General features: G+C 39.3%; 1 protein-coding gene across 2 annotated transcripts in view; it reads right to left on the bottom strand.

The window, feature by feature from the left end:
• The window catches only part of LOC124131984, a 121,591-nt gene extending 97,766 nt beyond the window's left edge, over nucleotides 1-23,825 (bottom strand). For both annotated transcript variants that reach the window (XM_048391603.1, XM_048391604.1), the window contains exons 1-3: nucleotides 23,690-23,825; nucleotides 11,150-11,223; nucleotides 3,378-3,569 (exon numbers count right to left, since the gene is read on the bottom strand). In XM_048391603.1, the coding sequence (XP_048247560.1) occupies nucleotides 3,378-3,569; nucleotides 11,150-11,223; nucleotides 23,690-23,742 (319 nt within the window). In that variant the 5' untranslated portion in view covers nucleotides 23,743-23,825. The remainder of the gene's footprint in view (nucleotides 1-3,377; nucleotides 3,570-11,149; nucleotides 11,224-23,689) is intronic.
• Nucleotides 23,826-25,821: the final 1,996 nt, after the last annotated feature.

Genomic DNA, 25,821 nt, shown 5'->3' with positions numbered 1-25,821 from the left:
ATTTGTATATCATGGTGGCCTGCAACAGAGCATAGTCAGTGACTGACAACGATCAACACAATACAGGTCACTGACCACAAGATCGCAATTTTTTGTGAACATGAGTTCCAGTAACCAGGATCCTCTGGGGAATCAGAAGCCAACGGATGTCAAGCACAATCTCATAAGTCGGATTTTTTTTTATAAATTTGTATTCATATACTTATCCTATCTCATACTTTTCATTTGTTCTTTCTTCTTTGATATAAAGTTTCCAGATTCTAAAAAACAATTCACCCGAGCACATCCTAGCATCACCATGGTTACCATCCAACAACGTCCAAGACAATGAGCGTCCGTAATTGCCTTCACTACCCGCTTAGAATCAGAACCAGTGATTGGTGGCCTCCACCTTCTGAAGCACCCAGGGAAGAAAACCTGTCAGGGGAAAAGATGGCATTGAGGCATTGAGGCATTCCAAGGAGATTGCCAGGGCATCTTGATCCCAAACCTGAGGGTCGACAAGAACTGGGATAGCTGAGTGTTGAATCTGGTGGCAAACGAGTCGACATCTAGAAGCACGTTTTGTTGGCAGATCCACCTGAAGATCGACAGATGAAGAAACCATTTCATGAAGATCATGAAAGTGGGCTCCCCATCCCATGGTTGAAGTATCTAAGGAGAGATGCAGGGTCAGAAAGAACAGCCGCAAAGAGACTCTGATGCAGACATTCAACTCTTTGGCTGCAAGTGAAGCAGGAAGGTTTTCGACAATCTTCACTTTGGATGAAGGGTGCAAGGAATCACTAAATCGGACGAAGATCGAAGGTGAAGTTGACTACATAACGTTAGTGTTTGAGCTGGTCAAAAGGCCAAGGATCTGTTGCCATTGTCGAAACAGAAGCGGATGTTTGAGTGCTGGCAGAACAAAAAGTTCTTCAGCCAACAATCCTGCGTGACAAACGTGGCAGCTTTGGAAAACAAACTGGTGCTCCCGATGCATAGGAATGTGCAGGTAAATAGGAATGCGTCTTATAAATCTAGGCTGAACAGGAAATCAATGGTACCAACAAGTGTAGGAAGTAGCATAATCAAAGTCATACAGAAATGAGGCAGTTCTTCCAAGTAGAGCGCATTGAAAATTTACATATTTACTGTCCTTCTTTGGTACGAGGAAAATAGGTGAGTAAACCACAGAACGAGACATTCTATGGCATCTTTTATGAGCAGAGTACCTATTGTCTCTTCCAGAATTGGCAACTGGCTGGCTAGATACACCCTCTGAGGAGGGCTGGACGTCATCGAAGGCATGGCAATCAAGGGCAGACAATATATGTTCAGGAGCAACGTTGTGATGTAGGGTAGACAAGGATAGCCCAGTTTCTTTTTAACAATCCCAGTCTTCTTCCTACAGAAGCTTCTGCGATGGGGACGGCTGGAGGCGGAAGTTTCCAGTCCACATGCAGTGGAGCGATGTCACTTGGTGGTTCCCACACGAGAAGACTTGTTGAGCACTTTTGTGCCGTAAAGGAGACCCTGTGCGACTGAAGAGGAATCCAACCAAAAGACCCTGGTGCCCTCTAACCCAACCATGAAATGAACCTGAATGCTAAGGGGATCACATGGGTACTGTTGATCCTTTTTCACCCTCTCCTGAAGCTGTCGTCTTTCAAGGAGAATGAGATCAACTTCTCCAGTATGCAATCGACTAAAAAACGTGGAGAAGACCAGGAAAGCTGATTCAATCGAGCCTTGAACTGATAATCCAAAGAGCATTGCTGAAGTACACATCTGCGGCCGAGGGCGATGACATGACAAGCCAGCATGGTAGGAAAGTAGATCCTGGATGGTCGTAATCGTGTCCTGAATGAGTGAAACAGCCATCAGCATGCAACTTGTGAGAAAAAAATCATGGTGATCCGACAAAGTAGGGAGGGGTTGAGTAGGAGGCGAGAGCAACCCAATAGGAACTGTAGCAGACACAAGAGGAGGGGTGGGAACAACAGGAGTGAGGAGCTCGACTATCCAGATTCGGAGTGAAAAGAAAGCACTATCCTCACCAAGTTGTCAGGTGACAGGAGCATTGCGAGACAGCAACCAAGGCCAGTATGTGGGTACAGGTAGCCATGACAGGTGAGGTGGGATACGACTCCACACAATAGGGAAAACAGTCCAATGAATGCAAACCAAAATGAGTGTACTCTCATTCACTGTAATCTGGTTGTCAATGCTGGTAGCCATGCAAGCAAGAGCAAGCCTCATAGTAGGAAGAGTCTGTATAACTGTAAAAGGGTAGCGACCCAAGGAGCGGTCAGCTGAATCCAAACAATCATCAGGCTGCATGAGGGATCAACAATCCTAGTAGCACTGAACATGATCATGAGATTGAGAGCGTTGAGACCTGTCAGACGAACTGGAGCGTCGATTCGTGTGAGGGAGAGTGGTGATTCCAATGATCCCCACTTGTTGAATGTGAATGCCGGTCTTTGAGTTTGGAGTGGGGGAGAGCCAATCTTGGGATCGTGTCTTCGAAACTGTTTTGTAAAACTGTCAAGGAACGATCCTTAGATGAGTGGTCAGGAGAATAGCATCCTTGAAGCAGTAATTAAAGAAACAGTGGATGATGTCAGCAAGAGCATGAATGTTCGGAGGTGTTGGAAGGAATGTTCATGGTTGTAAACTCAAAGGATCGACTAAGATGTAGACGCAGGGATGTCCAAAGGAGCAGTAATAAGGACATCCCAAACATCTGCAATCAACCTAACTCTGAGGCGTTGCGAAAGAGAATGATGTGGTACTGTTAGAGATGTGATCAGGTTTTGTAAGGTCGCTGTGCCCGGGATCAAGTACATGGCCTTTTTGCTGCACAGTGATATTGGGATGTGTTCGGGCGCATTGTTTTTTAGAAGCTGGAAACTATATTCATGCTTGTTCCCACATAGGAATGAAGAATAAAGAAGAAATGCATAATGTGAGAAAGTGGTGTATACTCTAAATCTCAGTTGAATGAATTTAATGAACTAGAAAGCATAACATTTGGTTGGTTTGTTGTTTAACGCCTCACTCAGCAATATTCCAGCTATATGATGGCGGTCTGTAAATAATCGAGTCTGGACCAGATGATCCAGTGATTAACATCATGAGCATCAATCCACACACTTGGGATTGATGACATGCAAGCCTAACTACCCGATCACGTTAGTCGCCTTTTACGGCAAGCATGAGTTGCTGAAGACCTATTCTTTCCTGGATCTTCACGGGTGCACCTTTTAGGTAAGCATGGGTACACATAAGAAATGTATCACATATAAAATAATCTGTATTTTGTAGCCAACAGGCAATATATTGATCACTATTTAATATGAAGAGTCAATATTTCAACTGTTAATGGTGAGTACCTTGTATATATATTGGGTACCATCCTCCACATTTGTAGAATCCAGGGGATTCTTCGACCAGAGTGTACCTCCTGTCCCCGTACCATCCTTCAGTCAACTCATTGTCGTCAATGCTGGATTCTCCATTACTCAGTGTGTAGTTAATGCCACGACGGTCAGAATCAGGAAATGGAGTGTATGTTGTGCAAGCATCTAAACAAAAGCAAACACATTTCCATAATCTCTAACAAAAGCAGAGGCTATTGTAGATACATGCGTCAGGTGTGATCGGACGTGTTCACGTCAAGCAGATGAAAAGAGTTCAAAATGGACTAAAACACATCAACAATAACAACAATAATACGGTGAAAGATACACAAAACGTATGTGAGTACAGTTGTGACAAAAATGTTCAGATCAATTACAATTTATTGTCGTTTTGAGAAGAAATAGTCTGACATCATCAGAAGGCTTGGCTTCTCAATCGCTGTCACGCACCAGTCTCCCGTGACAATCACTGATTTCATGTGCAAAATGGGAGACTCACTTGAATGTTGGCGAGGCCGTATCGGGTGTTTTACACCATGTCGACGCAATCCAAGTCGATTACTGAAAGAACTAAAAGTATCGGGATCATATTTGACAAGACATTTTAAGATATTGCTCATGTTGAATTTGTTTTTACATGTGAGTGGATGTTGAATGTCTTATTATGGTCAAATGTACACCAGTCAGTTTGACAAGATAATGTGCAAGACATCATGTGTTGTTGGTGAAATTAACATCGTTTATGCCTGTATTTACTTCCTGTACATACTACGACTCTTACAAATATGTTCTGATGTGGAGTTGAACCCAGGCCCGCAGGGTCGGGGCAGTGACGGTAGGAGTGTTCGTAGTAAGGCAACTAGACAGTCTACTCTAGCGTTCACGAGTGATGTTAATTCAAACAATAGCGATTCTGACCAATACAAGGATGACAGCACTGATGTTTTGAAGCTTATAAGATCGCACATTGGAAAACGTAATAGGAAGTTTGATACATTCAGAAATGAAATTAAAGATGAATTTTCGAAGTTGAGGTCGTAAAATGTGGAACTCAATGAAAGAATATCTAAACTAGAAACTCTTGTTGATAAAGAAGAGGCCCAGAGCAGGAGGAACAATCTCATTATTCATGGCATAGAGGGCATGATTGGAGAAAATTGGGCGGACTCTGAGAAACAGGTGTGGGATCTTGCTAAGGAAACATTCGTAAAAACTCCAAAAGTATCAAAAGGCATGGTTTTCAAGATCTGCTCCGGAAACAAGGACTAACGCCATTTTCAGCCTAAGTCAAAGTCCTTGCTATGGAAACTCGAAAAAATAATTTTTTTAAAAATCCCAAACTATCAAAAGGCACCAGTTTTCCACTAGACCTATCTATGTGCCAAGTTTGGTGAAGAAATATTGTACAGTTTTCAAGATCTGCTCCGGAAATGAGGATTACCACCATTTTCAGTCTAAGTCAAAGTTGTTGCCATGGAAACTGGAAAAATAAAAAAATTTAAATCCCAAACTATCAAAAGGCACCAATTCACCACAAGACCTATCTATCTGCCAAGTTTGGTTGAGATATCTCACACGGTTTTTGGATTCTGCTCCGGAAACGAAATGTGACATACGGAAGGACGGGCGGACAGCACCCATTCCTACATCCCCCTTCCACTTCGTGGCGGGGGATAATAATCAGTCTTCAAAGGCACCAAGAATCTAGTCACTGATTAGGCAGCTAGTGCTGCAGAGCCTCAAAAACAACATTTTGTTTAAGGCGAGATATATAATGACACATGACAATATTATTGCATTGTCGAAATTTCAGTGGGAACGATAAATCCGCAATGCACCTCCAGCAGCGAACCTGCATCCCATGCCACTTCCAGACAATCTCTGGGACAGAGACAGAGCGGCTTCTTCAGCGATCTTGGCAGCAAACACGTGGGCAATTTACCAAGCAGGAACCCAAGCATTGCAAGCATTCAGGGCATCACATGATTACCGGGATGCAAAAGTGTTCGGGAAGGCAGGATCACAGAAAAACAATAACAATAGACCTTCTCAAAGTAATTGTAAACATCCTGCAATTTGCCTGCTCTCCTACCTATGAAGTAAGATTGTTCAAAGCAGTATATTGCTTGGCCTTCTTTGGTTTCTTACGGGTGAGTGAACTCGTGCAAACCAAACATTCTCAGCCCGGGTGTGCCTAATTAGACAGACATAGCAGTCCAAGACACTAATAAGACAGTAACAGTCGCTCTAAGGCATTCAAAAACAGACAGGAGGTCACAAGGTATAGTTGTTTTCATTTCTGCGATACCTGGCCACAATGTGATTCCAGTGGCTGCAATTAAAGCATACCTAACAGTACGATCAAAGGGTCAGACTGAAGCTTTCGTATACTTTAATAGTCTCCCCTGGTATCAATTTCAGGCCGTGACAGGGTTCATTTGTCACCAGCCAGACTTGACATATTTGCACAAAACATTCGCAGCTCCCTGTCTGCAGTATGCTTGTAGGAAACATTATCTTTGTAGATATACCGCGGGTGGACATGAGCACAATTGGTCGTGGTTGTGGGGACACACCTTCTTGTGGCAAGGTGCTGGTTGACTGCATTACAAGTTACATTTGGCATTTTGGGATACATCCCAAATTATAAACAAGCGTATAGTTGACAAAGTCATCTATATCCCCCGCCCATTTTAACACGTTATGGTCCCAAAACAGATAACAGACCCAACATTTCTTTTAGCCCATGTTAAAATAGCTGCAATGGAAATTCTAAAATAAACATTTCTAAAACTCCTTAGTATCAAATGGCACTAGTTCAGTATGCGCTTTATATATAGACATGCAATGTTTGGCAAGGAAATATATTTTTAACAGTTTATTTGTTATACTACTAAAGTAAACCAATCCTATATTAAAACTTAAATACAACTTGTTGTCATGGAAACATAAACAATAAAAAATTCTAAAAGTGCTATATATCAAGAGGCACCAGTTCAGTATGTGCCTGATAGACATGCAAAGTTTTGTAAGAAAGTATTTAACGTTTTTTGAGTTACACTCTGGAAACGAACACCACCCCTGTAGGACCTAAGTCCAACTTATTTCCATGGAAACGTGAAAAATAAAAATTTATAAAATTCCTAAATAGCAAGAGGCACCAGTCCAGTATGTGTCTGGTAAACATGCATAGTTTTTGTTGGAAAGTATTGAATGGGTTTTGAGTTATGCTCCGGAAACAAACTCTACCCTATAGAACCTAAGTCCAAATTGTTGCAATGGAAACGTAAAAAATAAAAATTTATAAAATTCCTAAATAGCAAAAGGCACCAGTTCAGTATGTGTCTGGTAAACATGCAAAGTTTTGTAAGAAATTATTTAACGGGTTTTTGAGTTTAGCTCCGGAAACGAACAGCACCCTTATAGAACCTAAGTCCAACTTGTTGCAATGGAAACGTAAGAAATAAAAATGTATTAAATTCCTAAATAGCAAAAGGCACCAGTTCAGTATGTGCCTAGTAGACATGCAAAGTTTTGTAAGAAAGTATTTAATGGCTTATGAGTTACGCTCCGGAAACGAACAGCACCCTCATAGAACCTAAGTCCAACTTGTTGCCATGGAAATGTAAGAAATAAAAATTTATAAAATTCCTAAATAGCAAAAGGCACCAGTTCAGCATGAGTCTGATAGACATGCAAAGTTTCATAGAGAAATATTTAACGGTTTCTGAGTTATGCTCCAGAAACGATTTCGGGACGCACACATGCACACACACACGCACACACACGCACACACATACACGCACGCACACACACACACGCACACACACGCACACACACACACACGGACAGAACCCATTTCTATATCCCCCGCCAACTTCATTGGGGCAGGGAATAATTATATAGGATAGACTTGCCCGCTTTACAGCAGGAACCAATTTATCCATTCTGCTTTACAGCAGATGGCTTAGTGTCTGCTTTACAGTGGATGGTCACCTTTACAACAATAGTTGTCCTCGCTCATTATTTGGCAATGGTACTTGCCTGGCAGCGTTATCTGCAAAGCAAAAGGGTTCGTTGGCAACGGTAGTGTTGTAGGGCAGCTGTCACTGCATTGGTCTGCAACATGGGTTGCTTGGCAGCGGCTGGTGCATTGGGGTTCATTTAACAGGAGTTAAGCTCATTTTCTGCAGTCCACCAGTAACAAGTTAAGGAAGGTGTTTGTTTTGGAAGACATCATACTACATTAGTGGATTAAGCGTAATGAAATTACTTAATTTTCCAGACGACAAAAATATCATAATAAATAGAATATTCCATGTCTCGAGTGAAATATCATGTTTCTCTGATCAAGTGACAGGGGCAAAGAAGAGATCTCCTTTCCCCTATCACCCCTGATAATTACTTTAGAGACTGGAATGATACAATGATTATGTGCACAGTGGTCATGATTGATGGATGAAACAACAGACACTTATCATGCTCATAACTGCTCTTGATTCGGTGTAGCTGTACAATGAATGTTATTGTGCGTCCATTGGCATGATTGGGGCACAGTAAAAAAAACCAAACTTTTCTGCTCCATTCTCTACAATTGGGCGTTGCGAATAACCCAGAATCCCGACAGGGTTCAGATGATCAAAACAACAGAGATGCATTGACAATAGGGCTGGGTAACTCGGGTACTTGGGTCGGATAGGCACTAAGTAGAACCCAGGTACCAACAGGACAACCCGGACCAGTGGTTAATCATGTGATATATTGTTTAATGGCAACAAATTATCTGAAACTCTACGGTTACACTATAAGTGAATAATGTTCACATTTCTTTCTGACTATGCACCCATTCCTTCTGACTATGTATACGGAACCGCAAAAGAAACGTCACCGCAAGTAACATTGCATGAAAAGATGTCGTTTAAATATCTGGGTAATTTTTGTCAAAGTTTCTAAAATGAAACATTACCTGTCCGGAAAAATGAAATTTGATGATAAAAAAACAAAGCAGATGACAATAAAAACAATCGCCCAAACGCATCATGGCAACTGCCATGTTAACCCGATGCACGTGAGTTCCGTGCAAATTGAAATGCAAATGCGCTCCCCCATTTCTTGCCCAATAAAAATCAACCCAGATCGGATAACATTCATTCGTTATTGAATTAAATGTGTTATTGAATTCGTTATAAGAAATAAGCAACACAAAGCCCTTGGATGATTGCAAGCTGGACAAACCACCCGGCAAGTAGCCAATGCATTTCAAGTCCACGTAAGGACCATATACAGGTTCCAGCAATGAAACCAGACCACCAACACTACAGATGACCGACCACGTAGTGGCAGACCATGGGTCACCACCCGATGTCAGGATCGTCAGATTGTGTGACAGGATCTTCAAGATCGCTTTGTTACTGCTGCGGAAACTGCTCGACAGACCATGGGGGCCATAGTGCAGACACCATGCGTCGACGATTGACTAGCAGACACCTCCACTGTCACAGGCCACACCAAGGACCCATTCTGACATCACGTCATCGCCGGGACTGTCTTCAGTGAGCAACACACCACCAGCATTGGCACCACCAGCAGTGGAGAAGAGTCCTCTTCAGTTGAGAGAGACTCGTGGGGTGGTCCACGCATCATGGTGTGGGGTGGAATTGGTCTTGCACAGAGGGTCGGCCCTGTGGTCTTCCAGAACATTGGTCCAGGTAGAAACAATGGTGTCACAGCAGCTCGGTACATTGATCAAGTCTTGAGACCACACGCCATATCTCATTTGGCACATCGCTGCAACCATGAGTTTCAGCACGATAACGCCCATGCCCACACTGTGAGAGCAACAAGAGACTTCCTCCAGCAGAATGCCATCAGAACCATGCAGTGGCCTGCCCTCAGTCCGAATTAAATCCCATTGAGCACCTGTGCACGTGGGACGAGATTCAAAGACGACTGAATGACGTCCAACCAAGGCCAAAAACTGCAGCTGAACTGTGTCAGGCGTTCCTCAGAGTGTGGGCTCAAAGTGCCTATGGCCTTCATCAACCACCTCATCTCTTCCATGTATAGACTTTGCACGGCAGTTATCAATGCACATGGCGGACACACGAGATACTGACTTGTGATGCCATTTTCTCAGAGACTAGTGTTGTGTTTCACTTAAAGAACATTTGACACTTTAATTTCAACCTTGATGATCAGTTTTGCCAAGTTTCATCTTTTTAATATGTCATAAAGTATGTTTACACTATTTGGACAAATAAGGTTTCTCATATATCTATCCATGGTTACGTTTCTTTTGCAGTTCAGTATATGTTTAAATATAGATACAACTTCTGTCAACTTCAGTGTATGCATGACCAGATCATTTTAAGAGAGTATTTTGCCAGGGCTACGATCAAACTGTTCCCGATCAGACATTTGGACCTATCTCTTGGGACATACAGCGGGTACTCAGATAGGGCATGTAACAGGGGTGTGGGCACCCAGGTAGTAAATTTGGACTCGTCCCAGCCCTAATTGACAAGGTATGCTTGCCTCGCCAAACTCCATGAATTAATGACATTATTCACTTGAGTTTGTGAATTGCCGCATTTGCCTTTGATCTATCGCAGGACTCACGAATGATTAGAACAGAGTATATGACTCACTTTTCTTGGTATTAATTCAAGTATCATGGCATCAAAAGGCTCAGAGCATCACTATTAAACAAATCATGTCTTTCAATCAGAACTTTTGTCTTGGACTAATCTTATATAATCTTCTTTAGCCAGGGTTTGCCCCAGCCCTTTAAAACTAGGCCTCTTAACTGACCAACATACATTAACTGATGTCAGATTTAGTAATAAATAGACAAATATCTAAAACATGAAAATAATCTAAAAATATATATTGTTTCTCTTATCCTGCTGTGAGACTGCTCTATTTTTAGACATTAGGTTTTTCCACTTTAGACACAGCTAATACTGGTCATATTTTATTGTCAAGGTTGGTTGGTTTGTTGTTTTACGCCGCACTCAGCAGTATTCCAGCTATATGACGGCGGTCGGTAAATAATCAAGTCTGGACCAGACAATCCAGTGATTAATATCATGAGCATCAATCCACACAATTGGGATCGATGACATGCATCAACCAAGTCAATGAGCCTGACCACCCAACCCCGTTAGTAGCCTTTTACGACAAGCATAGTCACCTTTGACGGCAAGCATGGGTTGCTGAAGACCTATTCTACCCCGGAATCTTCACGGGTCTTATTGTCAAGGGATATGTGCATTTCAAATCTTAATATTCCGAAAGCATTGTGCAATTAATTGATTTTGACTGTCTGAATTATGTGTGTGTCATGACTAACACAATGGAGAAATTATATTGCATATTTTCCACTTAGGTTGCGTCAAATGCGCAAGTTTTCTGTGTCAGGGCAAACCCTGTTAAGCTCAGTCAAAGATGAGGAAACAGTAACCACAGTAAATAAGCCTTGAATGAAACTTGTTTGACAAACGGGAGCTTGTCTCATTAAGTTCACTGAAAAAACATACATGAAATGAATGTGATATATACATTATAGAAAATTATAACTCATGATTACAACGCTAGTTCAAAATTAGCCATGTCTCTGCAGAAGTGTCTAACTGTTTAGTTTGAGAGGAGTAACCACAGTTTTGTGTATATTACAGTCAAAAACTGATAAAACTTGATGCAGAAATGTTTGTGAAGATGATAGTGAAGTAAGATAATGAACCTACCTGGGGGATCTTGGGATACTGCCAGGTCAAACAGAAGGCTGATAAAGATGATCAACTTCAGCAAACTTCCAGACCTGAAATATATGAAATGAAAATGTATCATTAGCTTTTCCTCTTTATCTATGCAGAAAATATTGAAAATTTTACAATAAATTGTATATCTGTATTCTTATCCTATCTCACACTTAAGAGGAAATTGTGCTTAACCCTTTGGATGCCAGAAGGACATATATATATGTCCCTCCTCTACAACCCTCACTTCCAAGTCAAATAATATTCAAAATACATCACGCACACAGATACACTTCATAGTTTTGAATAAGGTGGGAAATTCCATGTTCTGTAATATCATCCACTGGCATTTTAGGCCAAGCAATAGTACTGAAAATGACCTCTGAAAGTAGGTACATCGTAAATGTCGCCATTTTTAACACATTACTAAATCACCACTCACAGCGTTATTTACAGCGTGTTTGGAAATATAAATTTCAGATATTTACTCCGAGAAATGCATTTAAAAAATAGCATATTAGTGATCACGGGTATCTGTCTTTTCCGAAATCACCAATGATCATTCCATAACATCCACGATAGCTAGAATCAGTTCGAATGTTTTGGAAAATACACAAACACGAACGCCGAAGTGAACATTCCGACATATTGGATATTGTTTACAAGATCATGTTTCACTACACCGGTTATGAGACGCCGGTAACATCAGGTATATTTCAACTTAGCTGCCGTACATATAAGAATTAAACGTCAGTTAGGATGGGTTCATTGAAGTGTGAACGATTTAAAAAGCGCTGGTTAAACTGTGTGAACCTCCGAGCTTGCGTTCAATTCTTATAATTTCATACTTTGTAGTTTATTGGTCTCGCCAAATAATATCGTAACAATGTTTGCTCAAATTTTAAGTTCTTAAAAATATGTCAACATCAACTAAATTTTAATCTCTGAACACATTGACAAATGATATTTTTAGGATTAATCAAATCTTGAAAATAGGTAACAGGAAAGTAAACAAAATCATAAACATGACAGGATGCATCGAGGAGAGGTCAACCATCAATTGTGGATTCAGTTTATAGAACAGTTATGGAAACCTTAGGTCTTTTTCCGATACGATGGTGAATCAGTTTTTATAGTTTGGGATTGATCAAGGGCAGTCGCTTTGATCTGTGTCAGCGGCAACATCTGAGCCGGGTAGATCTAGTCTACAACATTGTTTTCATTCGCAATTGTCTTGATGCTAGTGTCCTGTTATTTCCGAAAACAAGGCATGACAGTAGATGTCGCTTAATAAATCAATTTCGTTAACCTCAGTAATTTGACAGAATTCATTTTCTTCACTTGCATTATAAGTATTGATAGATAGCCATTCCATATCAAAATCATCGTAAGGACAATCCATTTTGTTTCATGTAGCAACTAGATGCCATCGAACACCATAACCAAAGCATTCATTTATTTATAAGTCAGATGAAATGTTACAAGACCAGGCAAAAATACTAAATTAATTTAATGCCGATAAATGCAGTGATTAAAAACAAAATAGAAAAACGAATTGATTGTAAACACCAATCAAGGATTCGGGGAAACCCTGGAAAGTAGTTCCAGCAAAAGTTCACACGATCAATTTCACACCAAAAAAATTCACATTATGTGAACTTTTCTGTCGTTCACAGGTGTGTGAACTCCAAATTTTAGATCACGTGACTACCCCTTCAGCCAATCAGCATAAAAGAAACAGTGTTAACTTTAAAGTATGAAAGTATACATCAAATTCCTCATACATTTTAGAATCAAATGACTAATGGTCTTTGTCACCAATACAAAGTGCCAAGATGAAATCAAGCAAAATAACTTCGATGTTAAAACAAACGCTGTGCTAAAAAAACTGCATTTGTTTAAAATGTAAAAGCGAAATTCAGATTTTACACAGTGTAGCATTTTCTCCTATTTAGATATATCCATTCGTCTATTCGTTCAAGATATTGGCTCAACATTTTCAGAATATGCATAGGAAGAGAATCATAGGAATTTAAAATAGATACATTGCAATGATTTGATATTTTCAACAGTTACTGTCCTGTGTGACGCCCTGACAGAAGCAAAATCAGGCACAACAATGGTATTTATCGGAATTTCTGACTATTTCCATTGGTTTCAATGAAAAGTACAACAACAAATAACAGTACATAGATTGTCAGAATGTTTCTGATTCCTTACATGTCAAATTATATACAATCCCTGATTTAATGCAAGTCCCCTCGTAAATCCTGCGTACTGTTGACAGTGAACAAGCCATTTTGTAAAAGTCTGTCACAGGTAGTGATGTCATAAGTCAACATTGTTGTACATATTTGGTAATTTCTTTGAGGTGAAGGTCCATGATTGAGAGTGCACATGATCATTGTATCATGTTGTTTACAGTTTCAGCTATGATGTAGATTTTGCATCTTTTATACATTTTTTCACACAATTAATTTCACTTTGGATATTTGTCAATGTTCAAAATGATATCATACGTAAATATAGGTCACAACATGCATGAACGAACGTTTGATAATCTCCTGTTTGTTTGAACATTGTTTACATTAGAATTGATAGGTTTATAGTGTCAGAAACGATATTTCTTTCCTTTGGACAAGTATTACAAGATTAAGTGTAAATGTATTACAGTAACTGCAGCATGTACACATTTCTTTGGATGTGTAATAGTCAATATATAGTTCATATCTAACCAATGTCCATGACTATATTACTTAAACAAAATGGATAATATTTTCCGTTAAAATATATGCTCACATTTCTGAAAGAATTGTCTTGGTCTTCGAATTTTTTGATACAGAGAACAGTGATATCTAACGATTCTCCAGGTACGTGGGAGGAAAGCCCGAAGTGATGCAGGTCTCAGACGTTTACCACTTCGGTGAAACCCACGAGCACGGGCATGGTGCTGACAAACCTAGAAACATAATCGGGGCGAACCGGGGTTCAAACCCACAATCATAGGTTTCTGGCGTGCCCAAGGGACGCAACTCTGCACAGCGAATCGCTGAGCCTTAGACGACTGGGCCACCCGTGCCCCCAACAAAATAATGAACAAATATATGTCCAATAATATAATTTTGGGTGTTTTGAAATACTCTTTTGGGTATTTCATTACGTAATTTGGTGCCAAACAGGTGCGTGTCTTGTCAAATTAAGATACACGATAAGCTATCTAATTGTTTATATATTCAAGATATTATTAACATGGTGAAAGCAGTCATTTTATGTTGTGTCGAAAGAGCATCAAATTCCGTTTTCCACAGAGATTTTCCATACCTTGAACAAAAATTAGGGGAGATATATATTAATCAAAATACCAGTGTCATCTTTCTTCGACGTTATCAAAGACATAAAACCAGCAATGACATCAGATAGAATGGTGCTATTTTTTTGGTATTTCATTACATTTGATGATAAGGCTAAGGCTCCTTTATTAATGGTGCAACATTAGTCAAATTACACTCACACATTCAGGAGAATGTTGGATTCTAGGGAATAAGTTATAGGTTAGATAGGACCATCCATTTCTCTATTACCTCTTTTTATGAAGTAAATCACTCGGCATCCAGAGAGTTAAACAATAAGGTTTGAGCTTCTGAAAAAAACAATTGATCCGAACATACTTCCCATCGCGAAGGTCACCTCCCAACAATCTGGGTCACACACATTCTGCATGCTGATTGAACACACCGTAAAAGTGATTTCCCGGAGCCAGCTCAGTGGTAGAAACTTATGTTAAGTCCACTAGTCCTTATAATGATACGCCGCGAATAGCTGCAAAATTGCTGATGCGGCGTTAAGCAATATTCACTCACTCACTCACCTTATAATGATAACATATATGTTATATATAGCAAAACCCTTATAAAAGGGCAAAATGTCTTCTTGTCCTTATACCTTAAAGGGGCACTGATCTAACGCAATTTCCCCGGACTGGTTGTTGCCTTTGTTATTGCTTTTTTCCCCGTGAGTACCCGGATGATACGCAACGCAACTGAGCGTGACCAGAGACTGGGCTACCGTCTGCAAGGACAGCTAAATAAACTTGGAGGCTGGAGGCAATATTTGTTTTACGCATTTTTGCATAAACACTAATTGGTTAACTGTGATCTATAAAGATTTCGACAAAGGGCGCATGTTAATTAATTTCTTCAGCCTAAACAAACAGACAGAAAGAACAGCGGTGCTCTTCGGAAGCGTCATTTGGAAATACCCCAGATGGTTATAGTTTAATACTAAAAAAGTATCCATGCAGTGAAAGCATTTTCGGATTTCGTCGAGAATACGATTACTACTCCCTTGTTGTCATTTACGTTTTCTCGTATAACCCTACACTTGTGTATTTGTTGTCATTCACTTGATGCTCAGTTAATGAATTACAGGTACAATTAGTGGTAGCACCACTTAGATTACCTGACAAAGGTTCCCATTTGGCATTTATTGTGTCTTGGGTAATTATTCAATCTAAATCCAGGTTTGAAGTGAGGTGAAATGTGTGTTATGTAATATGCACGTGGCAGCCCACCAAGAGGTGAATGATCAGAATTATCGGTTGATAATACGTTGATTGGTTGATCGTTGTTATCAATCACTCAATGGATTTTTTAGGAACCGTGGACGTTATGAAAATAGTTGTCACGTGGGCTTTCTCAGCCCACCCTTGAGACTTGACACCTATGTGAAACACCTGAAACAATCCAAGTGATCAGTTGAGAAACGAACACGGATTATAATATCCCGAAACGATATATATCTTTTAAAATATTTGATTGTTACAGAGACACATGACATCAAATATGTTTCTTTGTACAGCTGCAGACGAGTGGGATATTGTTCCTTTGTGTGAATATTAACGGATACATTCTTCGAACAAGAAGCTGCCTAAAATTTATACACATAAATTTGGTAGGTTGTAATTATGATATTTGCATTTTGTTTTCCTTCATTACGTCTTGGTTGGGAAATTCTTCAATGCGCGACAGACGTTTTCACAAGTCTTTTCCTTTGTAAGCGTGTATATATCACCATCAATTTGTAAAATGTGATTCACTCAGGCAATTTATAAAATGTGTAAATATTTCAGTCATTTTGACTAAATAATCTGTCCAGATTGATTAAGACGATCAAAAGGGCCTACAAACATCACAAAAGATTATTATGTAGGATTAGAAGCCAAACAACATAGAAATGTACTTTTGAACGTAACATTTTCAGTCTCTTGGTGATGACATTAAACATCAAAATGTTTGGAATTTGTTATCATAATAATACAGATGGAAATGTTTTTCAGTCACTTTGTAAAATAACTGAATATTTAGACGTTTAATAAATTTGTCACACATTTTGACAGTAAAAAAATATACACACTATATAAAAAGCAATGCTCAGGTGAAATATTTACTTTGTGTTACAAGTAGAAATAGTGTAAACGAAAATCGCAAATTACCAAGCAAGTGACTTATCAAAACTTCGTCAATGTGACCATAGGACGGGTTGGCATACAGCGTTGTAAAAGTTGTAATTATATTGAAAAAGTCATTATAATTTCAAATAAAGATTTAACAAATTAATCACCCTAATGTGAGAGACCGCCTCCATGGTCTTGTGGTAGAGCGTCCGCCCGGAGAGAGGAAGGTCAGGGGTCCGATCCCCAGCCACGTCATACCAAAAGACATTAAAAGATGCTACTTGTTGTTACCCTGTCTGGCGCTTGGCATTAAGGGGCTAAAACAAGTACTGGTCGGCTCGGAGTCAGTATACTGTGTCTGACTGGGGTATTCATCTTAAACTGCGGTTTCTCAGTGTGCTAGCACTATAAATCGGCATCAGTCCGGACTAGTACAAGCAGCCACACACACGTGCATGCACGTTGCTATATAAGTGCAATAAACCCAATTTCACCTCACCACACCTAATGTGAGAAGCTGTTTCTGTTGTCTTTTTTTAATCTCATAATGATCTTTATGCTGCCATAAACAACAAAGCGCCATTTTGTGAATCGGTTTATTATTACCAGGGTATTTTGGATGTGGTTGATGAATTTCTATAAGGCTTTAGGTTAAAATGCAGATGGATAAGAGAGAAGTAACTGTCAGGGTGAGGGTATCACCCACAGGGCAAAAGGTTATTAATTTTGCTTCTCTGGGAGATTGAAATGACTTTTAGCGGATATGAGGAAATTCCCAAGATTTGGTCTGGAAGTATATGCACCATAGAGGAAAGGGAAATATTAAGGATATGGAAACTGATCATGTCTTGACACAAATAAATATCTATGATAACTACCGCTGGAATTGAAATGGTCTTCCAGCCTGACAGGTTATTTCATCATAGTGTTGCTTGTATAATGAGTATGTTCTTTGGCATCATCAGATTTACGATAATTACACTTAAAAATGTGTAAGCTCAATTCTGAAAAATTAAAACAACTCAATTTTTCAAGAAAATTTTATCATATCACGGCACTCAGCTTGCACACAAATGGTAATATAACAATATTCATGTCATGGGTGGAAATGCATGAAAGACGCTGCTATTTTGACAGCATGGGTGACGTTTTCCTCTTTCAACACCTGCCAAACCAGAAGATTACTGCTGTGACACCAACTTCCCAGAGACGATAGATGAAGCCAACATTTTTCAAGGAAATTATCGGCTTGTAAAACATCTTTGCTACTACATGTTTGGCTATAAACTATTTGAAAGGTCTAATTAATCCTTTTGTTTATAAATATAAAAATTATGTATTACATTATTTAAATAATTAATTAACAACTTAATAAAGTTTGTTTTATATAAAAATACCCATCACCAATTGGAGAAGGATCCCAACAAGAAATATCAGAGTGACTTCCCTTTGCTTTACACTCAGCGAGGAAATGAAATCTTGTTTAGTTTGAACTTTTTGACGAAAAGATCGGCGGTAATGAAAAAAAGGTAATTTCCATTTTTTTAAAAGTTTTTTTAACATTTGGACTTTGAAAGAGCGGTGCATCCGTAAAGCAAGAAATAAAAAAAATGTCGCCTTAAACACAATGCGCAAAAAAAATTGAAAATGGAAACAATAACAAAACGTGCAACGAACTTTATGATGATGATGTGGTCAGTGCCTAAGAACCGAGACTATTGTTTTTTCTAGCCTTTCATACCACGACACATTTCCAGTGTGATATAATTAGCTTTAATTTGGTTAAAAGCATGCTGACAACACCCCTATACCAAAATGTACTACCCGACCTCTAGCTGAGATAATGAGGAACTTCCACTGTAATGACAACACTTCCAGGTTTATTCGGTATCAAAGGCCCACTGGCCATGAGTACAATACATGAGATACAACTTTTGCACATGGACAGGTGGGACAAATGTTATACTATCTCAATACAATATTCATCATACATTATTATTATTATACAGGCAGATTTCTTTTCAAATATATAGCAATAGTTTTTATTAGCTTAACATTTTTGTTGCTTCTTGTTGACTGAATTTTGCTCATGATGGATGCATATGTAACCGTAGCTTAAATTGGGATGTATAGAGCTTTTTATTTTCCATCTAAAATGGAAATGGTATTCATCTTCAATTATATTATGATTACGCTGATTGCACCTATGTTCAGTCAACAAGTTAATTAATTTGGCTTTTCTCTTTCCTCTGACCGACCCCCCACTCTCACCCCTACATACAAACCAGGTGGACTCATTAACTGGAAGAATTTTGAAATTTAAATTTTTATTTGCAATGACAGGAATTACCTGCAGATTGTTCCTTCATTTCATCTGACCACTGACCTACATAATAAGTCTGTGATGGTACCAATGTAGGCTGCACTATGCCAAAAGTGAGTAGGTAAAACTGCTTTGAACATTAGTCCAGTTATATCACATCATGTCAAGGGATGAAACCCAAAAGTGATGCAGATCTTAGATGTTTAGTAGTTTGGTGAAATCCACAAGCACATGTATGGTGCTGACAAACCTAGAAACATAATCAGGGCAAACTATATTCAAACCCTGGATCATGTTGCAACTCTGCATAGCACATACAACAGGGCCTACTACTAAATTAAATAATGATGTTGAAAATATTGTTTTCACACATGGACTTCAATGGAGTATGTCAAACTTTACAGATGTATCACGGGAGGAACATTCGATGAGGTCCTTGTCTACAAGCTTGGCACGTGTGGCCGAAGGTTGGTTGGTTGGTTTGTTGCTTACACCGCACTCAGCAATTTTCAAGCTATATGACGGTGGTCTGTAAATAATCAAGTCTTGACCAGACAATCCAGTGATTGATATCATGAGCATCTATCCATGCAATTTGGATAGATGACATGCATCAAACCAAGTCAGCGAGCCTAACCACCCGATCCCATTAGGGCTTCATCGAGTACTCGGGTACTCGGGGCCGGGTCGGTTTTACTGGGACTCGAATCCGTTATCAAGGACTCGAGTACTCGATAAGGGGAGATCACTCTGTTTCAATGTTCAATTGTTCATCAATATATGTTGATTAACGCTTCAAAAAATATTGTTTGAATAATGTATTCTTTGTAGAAAGTAGATTACATTAGAACAATTGGGAATGTCACATAAAATAGACGTAATTATTGTTTTTCCTTCCCGACTCTAAGAAATTGAATGTATCAAGGCGATTATTGCTTCTTTGCTCCGGCTCAAATGCCAAGTGTATTCCCTTACACAGATTAACAACTGATTAGCTGATATAAATGTGCTATTTCAGTGCTTACAAATCAAGCGACAGGTCGAGGGTTTGGTACAGTTTGAAAACGTGACCAACTCATGAATGAATGAACTTATAGTACTTCATTTCCATTTTAGCGGCCTTTGTCTTGCAGCCGAGCAGCTGTGTATGATGTATGTCACGTGATGCACATTATCGATTTTCTTCCTGCGAATTATTGTTCATGCTTGTTGGCAGGTGTCGAATGAAACGCTGATCATCAGAAAAAAACCAACTTTGTTTGTGTTCAATATGTATTGTAGTATTTGTAGACGTTGCGTAATGTTTTTGAAGGTCGTGATTAAGATTAGTGCAGTTACAAGCAAACATTAACACTGAACACTTCCATCATGCCATACACTTTGACAGATAAACAAGTTCCGTGGACGCTCTCTATTTACATTTCAGGGCAGTTCAATTATACTTATAACATGTTTTAATACTTTTAGATGGCAATTTTGATCTAATGAACCAATATTCTTAAAGGACGTCCTATTTTCGGGTACTCGAGTACGAGTCGAGTTTCACCCCTCTGGCACTGGAGTCCAAAAATTTGGACTCGTGGAAGCCCTAGTCACCATTTTACGACGAGCATAGTCGCCTTTTACGGCAAGCATGGGTTGTTGTGGGGCCAAAGGAAGAGATTTTACGAGCGACTCACATTATGACAGAACTAAACTGCGATTAGCTTATGTCTGAAGACACTAATGTAATTCGCAGCGGTCGATATACAAATTCAAGTGTACACTTGATTTCTGCTAAGCAAACTGTCCACAAAAACGCCATCATGACAAATGAACTACATCCGACAGAATCCAGCGTTACACAGAGAAATCAGGCATTATCACTTGCCTTGAAATAGAATCACAAAATATCGCTAATATTAGTTAACGAAGATAGCTGCATATGTGCTTATACTTGATAAGTGCAAAGCGATTCAGGCGACAAGGAATATTACTTACAGTGAAAAGCAGCGCTTTTTCTGGAAATAGCCATTTTGTTTTGATCACGTGATTACAAACGGGTGTCTGCGAGCGGATATCGCGTGCATCACGAACTAGGTCAAGAGGGCTAAACGCTACACCTCATGGGGATTCGTGCACTGAGTCATGTAGTGAGTGGGATCAGTTGTCAACAGTACAACCATACACCTTTCATTCTCAAAGTGTATATGACGAGCCTGAATGTGTATGTATGGGCGCCTGAAGGATATGCTGCTGATTGGTAGTCGATCTGGTAAGATGCCTTCTTAATGTTTTAATATAATTGTAGTAACAGGCATTTGTTACACTTTCTCTATCTGGGTAAAACGCTCTATATTTGCTATATTTCTATCAATATTCAGAATAATTTTGATAGGCTACTCCAACTCGTGTTTACATAGCAACCGCCGCGAATAGCTGCGAAATTGCGGAGGCGACAAAAGCGACAAAACCTACTGCATATCTTATTAAATGTCTGCTAAACTCCGAGTACATCGCACTGTTCCGGCTATGTCATAAGGAAGTGTTTATCTATCAGCATAACTCGAATGTTTACAGCCCGCTGTATGACAGAAGTACTGCTGTGCAGCGTTAGGCAACAAACAATTTTTAAAACACCTACATTTTCTATGTAAATTGTTTGAGTGGTGTGTCGCTACCGTTACAGCAGAAGAATGTTGCTGATTTTCAGTGATCTATTCATATAATTTTCTCGACTGTTTTGTCTTTTACTCCAAATGGAATCTCTTACGGCGGATGAATGAGATTTTCGAATGAAATTTACAGGTGTCAAATCGAAACTGAAAAAGCAATAGACTTGTCTCCTAATTCCACATCGACACTTTTTTTATTCGTTCATTCAGATGTCAAATTATTATAAATCTATTTGCACTTAAAAGGTAGTTCGTCATCAATGCTTGCACTCTCGATTCACCACTCACAAAATCCCCGCGTACCACGTGGAACCTTAGAAGGAAAACGCCTTAATTTGTATCATGATACAATGATATGTGAGGTGACGTCATCTTCTTGGTCAGGGAAGTATCCAAATGTAAAGAATACTGACGTCCCTAAAACTGTTATAAACTTTCTCAAGTTTTCAACCAAACATATTCTCCCATCTGTTCCTCGAACATTGTAAAGAACCTTAACTCATTTCCTACCTTGCTGGTACCATTAAATGAAACTGCCCACCGACCAAGGTTGGAAAACAGTTATTTATTGCAAATATCAGCATTCGTAATTATGTCAAAGTCGAATCAGCTTTTGTAAGAAATGCAATTTAATTTCAGTAGAGTCTGAGACTGCAGAATAATATACATATTAATTCATGCATTGATGCTAGGTTTGTTTTAACGAAATATGTTAATTACAGGCCGAGTTATCAATAAATATCACCATGCTCAATGGCACAGAGTAACTCGTCTCACACTGGGGACAAATACATATAGAAAATGCTATTGTGTGCATCATATAGATATGCCACTGTTACCTGTCCAACAATCATATCACACAACAGGGATCCAGAAATAGTTCGCCTGTGTGAAGCTACCACAAAGACGGAGAGCGCTAGGATGATAGTAATTGGACCAGTCAGGAATGTTTTATGAACACCAATGTAACAGCTTAATACCGATTGAAGGGAAATACTGCTAACAAGCATGAATGATTCTTATTTGTATCTAAAGTAGTTGGTGTCTGATACCCTACCCACCAAACACCCTTTTCATGAGATGACGTTCATAAACTGGATTACATTTTTTGAAATTAAATACAATGGTTTGATTGAATAGAAAGACTGTGATAACACTTCAAACATATTAATTAAAAACAGTATGTTTCCTTACGTAACACTGTGCATTTTAGTTTGTTTGTTTGTTTGTTGTTTAACGCCGAACTCAGCAATATTCCAGCTATATGACGGCGGTCTGTACATAATCGAGATAATCCATTGATTGACATCATGAGCATCGATCCACGCAATTGGGATACGATGACATGGATCAACCAATTCAGCAATCCTGACCACCCGATTCCGTTAGTCGCCTCTTACGACAAGCATAGTCGTTTTTTACGACAAGCATGGGTTGTTGGTGGATTTCAGTTGTTAGATAGGAAAAGCTCGCGTTTCTACCTATTGTGAAGTTTACTCATAAACTCTTTCATTATCACCACTTCAACACATATTCTTGTACCCATAACAATAAATAGTGAATAAAGCTATGTATGTAAATCAACATACAATACGAACATGTCTAGCTATGTATTACATCAGATCATGAAAAGCGATAATTACTAGTATACATTCACAGGGTATGAAACTCCCAAAATTTTCAGCCAGACCACAGGACTGGCTAGCTGAAGTATTTGCCAGCTCTGACCAAAACCTGCCTGCCCACTATAATCATTTGTTTCTCAGGATAATTTAATTAAAACTTTAAATCGAATTCATTGAACATGAAGTAATGCAAGAAAAGAAATAGCAAACACCTTTTAGGTCAGATTTGTATTTAATATCCTAGAATATATCATGTAAATAATGCCTATCATCGGGAAATATTTAGAATATTTTTACATATGAAATATAACCCGACCGTCGGGCAGGGGGATTTGAAAATCTGGGAGCCCGAGTTGAAATCAACCCGTCTCGGACGACCGGGCAGGCAGGTATTTCGAACACTGCAATGACATTCAGTGTGAGGAACATCTAGTTACCTAAAACACTACTTAAGATAGGTGTCCAGATACTTACATTCTCCTTTCGTAGTTCTGCAAACTGTCTTCTCGGGCACCTACTGTGATCATTTATTATTGTTTGTACAATATGTCATAAGCTATATTTACATAAATAAACCAATCAGACTACGCACAGGTAAATGCGTTTTTTTGTGCATAAATCGAAGTGTTATGCTGCACCGACCAATCAGTGTGAACACAGCATAGTTCCTGGTATAAGGTAATTCGCTGTGGACTTGTTTTTGTCTTCTCTTCACAGATGCGTGACCTAAACTCACTTCCTGGTCCATTCGTGTACTTGAGACAATGCCACTCCAGCAATCAATTTATTGAAACAGTGTAGTGTCATACGTCGTCAGATGTTAATTTTGTGCTTCTTCATTTGCTTGAATCGTCACGATATGGTTGAAATATTGGCGATGTGACTTTAAATATTAACCCACTCACTCATTTGCTTTAAAATAATTAGTCTCTATGGATATTTATCAAAGGAGTAATCTAATATTTGTATTTATACCGTCAGTGCTCTCAATCCTCATCTAAATCCGTCAACTCTGTAAATTGAAACAAACGTTAGAAATTACATTCTCTAAGCAATAGGGCGTTTGTTTTTGAGAGGAAGGAGTTAGAGAGAAACTCTACAAATATTCGGTGACCCAAATATGTGAGCTGCTTGATTTCCAGATTGACAATATCTTTGACATAAATGGGGATGTACGTTTTGACAAGTGATGCTGTCCCCCATAGGTACTAACTGTGTCCCTCTCCTGGCTGATCTGTTTCTCTTTGCACACGAATCGTCCATGTGAGTAGTATATAGGTACATTATTGAAATCAAAGAACGAACATGTTGACAAACTCAACCACAATTTCAGATATACTGATGGCCTCGTTTGTTTCAACAATGTCACGATAAATGAGTATTTTCACCAGAGTTGAAAATCAAAGAAAAAACTGAAAATCCGTATCTAGTTTGCTGTCTGTAGCAATGTATAGAAATGCAAAAATGATGACAACCTCTGTACCAAGCTGTATGAGAAGCTGTAGGATATCGATTTTTCCGTCGTGGAATTTTCCCTTCATGTCGAGTAATGTACAATCAGCTTCAACTAATGGCGTCAACATCTCCCAGCTGCTTTGGCAAGGCTTGTCAATCAATGTTTCTTCACCAAAGATTTGGTTAAGTGATTCCAGATTTTTGGTGGTAGACCTTCAGAGGAATTTACAAAGTATGACGTGTCATATTTCCTCACATTTCCCGGTCGATGGATCAGAGTGATCTCGGATTTTCATGCTCTTCTGCCTAGGGAGTAAACAGCCAAAGCTGCCTTGTCGGGCGGTTGAAAGTTAACACATTCTCATCCTACCGGGTACCCATTTCTACTGATAGATGAACAGGGGCATATTGGTGACACCATATGTGCGCGTCAGTGAGAGGCAGGAACAAAGCCCTAATAACTCTCAGGAGTCGAGCTGCCGAACGCAGTTACCAATCCAACTACTCTCCGCGACTGACGTTACTTAACTTCACCTCATTTGTGACCACGTGACACATGATGCGCGATGTTAGCTATACTATGGGCACACTGGACATTTACTGTTATGGATCGGGTGGTCAAGCGTGGTGATTTCATTGAGAGCTTTGCGTGGTACCCTGACGACGTGTATCATTGATCATGATACCGATCACCGATCACTCTGATCTGGTCCAAACTCAATTCTCTACAGGCCACCGTCGTAATGTAGAAGAACTTGCTGGGTACCGCAAAGGACAATAACAGAACATATATATATACAATGTATTGTGTGTGTCGGACCTGCCAATAGAGTAGGACATGCTTACTCTTTACGTGAACACGTGCTTCCTGTGGCCCAGTCATATAATTTGCATAACTATTCACCCTTTTACATTCTATGTAATCTGTTCCGGCAGTCAATTGAGACAGATTGCCTTTGACGTATTCACTTTCTTAAACGTTGTGTAATCAAAATGGCTAAAATGTACCTAAATAAGTGAGGAGGAACAACCCAAGTCTCATGTATGACAAGAAAAGAAAAAGAACTTGCGGTCACAACAATGAAAAACCCGAAAACAGAGAGCACCGATGCTAATACAACCTTATTCTGATTATAATGATCAGACAGGGT

Source organism: Haliotis rufescens, unplaced genomic scaffold (genome assembly GCF_023055435.1).
Source record: "Haliotis rufescens isolate VD_foot unplaced genomic scaffold, xgHalRufe1.0.p SCAF_93, whole genome shotgun sequence".
Taxonomy (NCBI): Eukaryota; Metazoa; Mollusca; class Gastropoda; order Lepetellida; family Haliotidae; genus Haliotis; species Haliotis rufescens.
The sequence above is the reverse complement of the archived record's forward strand: the minus strand, read 5'-3'. Positions and strand labels throughout refer to the sequence as shown.